General features: G+C 43.6%; 1 protein-coding gene across 1 annotated transcript in view; it reads right to left on the bottom strand.

Moving 5' to 3' along the window:
• The window catches only part of LOC134456913 (receptor-type tyrosine-protein phosphatase mu-like), a 186,852-nt gene that overhangs the window by 49,050 nt on the left and 132,802 nt on the right, over positions 1–5,000 (bottom strand). The window contains exon 22 of the mRNA XM_063208557.1: positions 1,708–1,868. Within this exon, the coding sequence (XP_063064627.1) occupies positions 1,708–1,868 (161 nt within the window). The remainder of the gene's footprint in view (positions 1–1,707; positions 1,869–5,000) is intronic.

The following is a 5,000-nucleotide window of genomic DNA, read 5'->3' as shown; positions in this document are numbered from 1 at the left end:
AGGGGGTGTTAGCTGTTGCAGTGTTCCCCCTGGTTAGAGGGGGTTTTAGCTGTTGCTGTTTTGAAGACTAAGGTGGGTTATGAGTTCAAGGTGTGTTAGCTGTTACCTTATTGATGGCTAGAGGCGGTGTTAGCGGTTATCATGCCACTGACTAGAAGGGTGTGGGGGGTTGTTGGGCAGTCCTAGACAAGAGGGGAGTTAGCCGTTCACTTGCTCCCAAACCAGAACAGGGTTAGCTGTTGCTGTTTCCCTCCCAAACTAGAGCAGGTCGGGCTAGCTGTTGCCATGTCCCAGCCTAGATAGGATGCTGGCTTGGCTTCACAATGAACCCCCACTGCCCCTGAGCCTCCAGAGATAAGTGACTCACTAGGCTAGCGCTACATCCGGAGGCCAAGTCAGCCAGTCAGTCAGTCAGTCAGGCCAGCCGCCTCAGCAGAAGGCTGGCGGGTGACCCCGGAGGAGACATTAAGCAGCATTTGGTAGATTAGAGAGAGCAGGTGAGGTGATGCTCTACTTGGCCCAGAACATCTTAACACAGTTTACAGCTTAGCGGGAGCAGCGGAGGTGACACCGGACCACGGATTGGGCTGATATTTGTTTGCACAATAGTTCCGTAAGCCTGTAAGTCATTGCTGCTCTGCAGAGGGGGGTTTGGCAGCGAGGGATGATCACCACTAGGTGTTGCATATGGACCGCAAACTGTAACCCTTCAACCTCTCAATGAACATCCATGACGGTGCATTGAAATAATTCCCACATAATACATGTAATGTTTATTGATGAAAGTACTGTATCTGGTTTTGTTTGTTTATTGTATTATTATCACCTCCAGGTGTACTATTGAACCACAACTATACCCTTACAGCTCCAATCAACATCCATGATCTTAGATTAAATTTCAGAGATAATGTTTTATGATTACAAGATGTGTTTTAGTAAGTTTTGGTTTGTTAATTGAATTTTTATCTTGTGTTCTACTTCACATATTCTTCTTTTAAACCACTGAAATACTCGTAAATGTAAGAAATGCACCGTACAATGCACACGTTGAAGAGCTCTTTTTTATATGAATTGCTATATATCCATTTAAAAAAGACAATGTGCATTTGTTTTAACTTCTGAGTGAATATCAGTTATAATCACCATTTTGTTTGGGTTTGGTACAAAGAAAAAAATACATTAATCCAGTTGCAATTGACCAGATGTTACCTTACAAATGGAAATCGCTTGTTAATGGCTATTTATATAGTTTCGGAAAAGATTTCTTCCATGAGTCTGTGTGTGTGTGTAAAATATATGTGTGCGTGTGTGCATGCCAGCCAGCTCTAGGATCCCCAAGGGTGATTGGTATGAGATTGGTGCTTGATACGACCCACTTCTGTCATTGGCTCTAGACTGAGAGCATACAAACACCTGCGCCCCCTTTCTCAAACAAACACACACACACACACACACACACACACACACACACACACACACACACACACACACACACGCTCGCGTGCGCACACGCCCACGCCCACACAAAAACAAACACACAGACACACAGACAGACAGACACACACACACACACACACACACACACACACACACACACACACACACACACACACACACACACACACACACACACACACACACACACACACACACACACACACACACATACACACACAGAGCTGTGTCTCCTGTAGCTACGGTACTCACTCCTGGCGGCGTTGGTGTTGAGTGTGTGCGTGTCCATGAAGGAGAGGGCCTCGTCGCAGTTGGTGCCCTGCTCCGTGTAGCTCTTGTCCATGGAGTTGACCATCACTGTCATCTCCTGCCTCGTGCTGCTCAGCGTCTCTTTGCGCTTCTTAGCCAGTTTCCTGTACACACACACACGCAGGCACACACACACACACACACACACACACACACACACACACACACACACACACACACACGCACACACGCAGGCACACACACACAGACACACACACACACACACACGCGCGCGCAAGCACAGACACAGTCACATACACACATACATGCGCACACACATGCATGCACACGTGCACACACACACACATCCAAGCATGTACACACACACAGACACACACAAGCACGCATACACACACACACACGCATGTACACGCACACACACAGGCAGATGCATTCACACACAAGCACATTTATCCACAAACACACAAAGGCAAAGACACACACATACAAACATAGAGGCATATTACATTAGTTTACCTGGATCTCACTCAGACACACACTTATTTCTCACAAAATTAGAAACGCACACAGTTAAGGACATCTGTCCAGTTGCCACAAAATCATATCAGAGTGTACATAGGTACAAATGGAGAAGGAATGTTTTCACTGTAACATTTGCATGTATTTTATTTGAGAATCGTTATTATTATTATCAGTCTATTAGCCAGTACCATTAGTATCATTACGACATGAGCCAAATTAAATGCCTCCCAAATTGAGTGCAATAATAACAAAAGTAAAGACAAAAAAAATGATTAATCTATTATTTACACCCCGTGCCCAAATGGTGAATGGGCCCAACCACTGACATGGCCTGGTTTGCATGTTACAAAAAAAATGGCCTCCAACATGCCAGTGAATAAAAAAACAAAAAATCTTCAGGTACTTCACAATATAAAGTTTCAAATAACTTCACTTAACCAGCATGTGGTCATGGAGGCGGCAGTACAGGAGTTCTTCTTTCTTCCACATGTTTTCATGACCATGTGTGAGCGTAATCAAAAGTACCCATCATCATTGTGATTATCCCTACATGTGTTAGCTATTGCACAAGAGGTGTGTGAATAACAATTACAATCAGTTCCACCCGGGGAAGTGGCAGGTTGCTAGAAATAAGACAGATGATGCAGGGGTACGTCCAAGCTGCACACAGCACAAATGTGTGCATGTACACACCCCCAACATCCTGGTGTTTTGATAATCTGTCCTGTTTGTCATTTTATTTTGTAAATATGTACACAGTAGAAAAAAGGGCTGTCAGTATTTCAGAGCACGGTAAACCTAAATTCATCACACATCTCATTACATTCCTCGTAGCTGACACATTCATCCAAAGTGACTTACAGCTATTTGCAGGGTGGAGCAATGTGGGGTTAGCTGCCTTCCTTGCTTAAGGGAAACTCAGCCATGGGTGAAGGTGTAGGGAGACATAAGGGTGGGATTTGAACCTGCAACCCTCTGATCTTAAGTCCACGTAACCACTAGGCCAGTGTTTCCCAACCTTTTTCTGTCCTGCGTAGCCCCTAAGCAAAGTAGTCATATAATGAGCACCCCATCACTCATGCTCTATATCTGATCTATCCCAATGTAACTACACTGGATGTATTTTCTATTATCACATTTTTCCACATGCCCCCTGAGGTGTGGTACATATACTTCTGGTTGGGAAATACTGCACTAGGCCATGGCTGCCCTTGTATGAGTCCAGATAGAGTATTTACAACACCGTAGAGCTGCTGGTGAACTGTCGTTTGCACACTGTTTCAAGAGTGTACCGTACTTGAGTACACTCCTTAAAGGTGGTGGTGCATTGATGATCAAACACCAACTCAGCAGGTTCTGAAACAGCAACTCAAGATACAGTATACTGTATATACCATTGAAAAAATATCTCTGAAATGGTGTTAGAGTCCATGGATGAACATTTCTGTTTTTAAACAGACATTTATTGATGATGTCATATTGGGGAGTCCCCCTCAGCAGAGTGGCAATAGATTATTGGGTCTCCAGTCCCCAGCGTGATATCATGCAGGAAATAATAAATAATAATATAAAATGAAATAATTAATATTATGTTTTGTGGTACCTAAACAAATCAAGCACAATGGATAAGAAAGTGGTAAGAATTAATTTAAAGGTGCACTTTGCAGGATGTGACCAGTATGGGTACTGTAACTATGCTGCTCATTGAAACTGTGCTGCATGTTGGCCAATTTGAGCTTGTTGTTAATATTTATTAAATAATAAACCAATATTTGCTAGTTTCACCAAAGAACAGTAAGTTTTGCAGCCGAAAATGTCTATTTTTGGAAATTCAAAATGGGGGACCATGGAGAAGATCCCCCTTTTCATGTATGAAAAGTGTAATTTTCCCTTGCATAACGAATACTATAGAATTTGGTGGTGGTGGTGGTAAGTATGACGAAAAAGGTAACATTTGTGAATGGGCAGCATGAATTCTGGAAATGAACTACAAACAAAATATTACACAGTGCACCTTTAATTTTTAACCTGCGCCACATATGCAGCATGATATTATATCACATCTTACAGAGCATGGTAAAATGACAACTGAAAAAATGTACAGTATGTCAAGTAGAGTACAGTTACACATATATAGCAAATAGAGACAGCCTTCCTCCGCCCCCACACACATACTATATTGAGTGAGTGAGGCAGTTAGCAATAGCTTCAGGGGACTGTGACAATGTAACACACACACACACACACACACACACACACACACACACACACACACACACACACACACACACACACACACACACACACACACACACACACACACACACACACACACACACACGCACAGACGACTGTGGCAGTGTAATAAAGTGAGTATGGACTCGGTGGAGCGGGGGGAAAACAAACAGACGTGTCGTGTGTGAGAGGCAGACGACTTTCAGAGCTCTAATTCAATTGAGGAGATTTGCTGCCCCCAGCCCCTCATCAGTCAACTAGCGCTTTGTTTGGAGAGGACACACACACACACACACATACACACACACACACACACACACACACACACACACACACACACACACACACACACACACACACACACACACACACACACACACACACACACACACACACACACACACACACACACAAACACACACACACACAAAGAGACACATCCTCTAATGACAGCAAATTACACAAACAATTTAGATGGAGATGAGCAAGGGCAAAGGCGAAAAGAGGGAGAGAAGCGC

Source organism: Engraulis encrasicolus, chromosome 10 (genome assembly GCF_034702125.1).
Source record: "Engraulis encrasicolus isolate BLACKSEA-1 chromosome 10, IST_EnEncr_1.0, whole genome shotgun sequence".
Lineage (NCBI taxonomy): Eukaryota > Metazoa > Chordata > Actinopteri > Clupeiformes > Engraulidae > Engraulis > Engraulis encrasicolus.
Note: the sequence above shows the minus strand (reverse complement) of the source record. Positions and strands in the feature narration are given on the sequence as shown.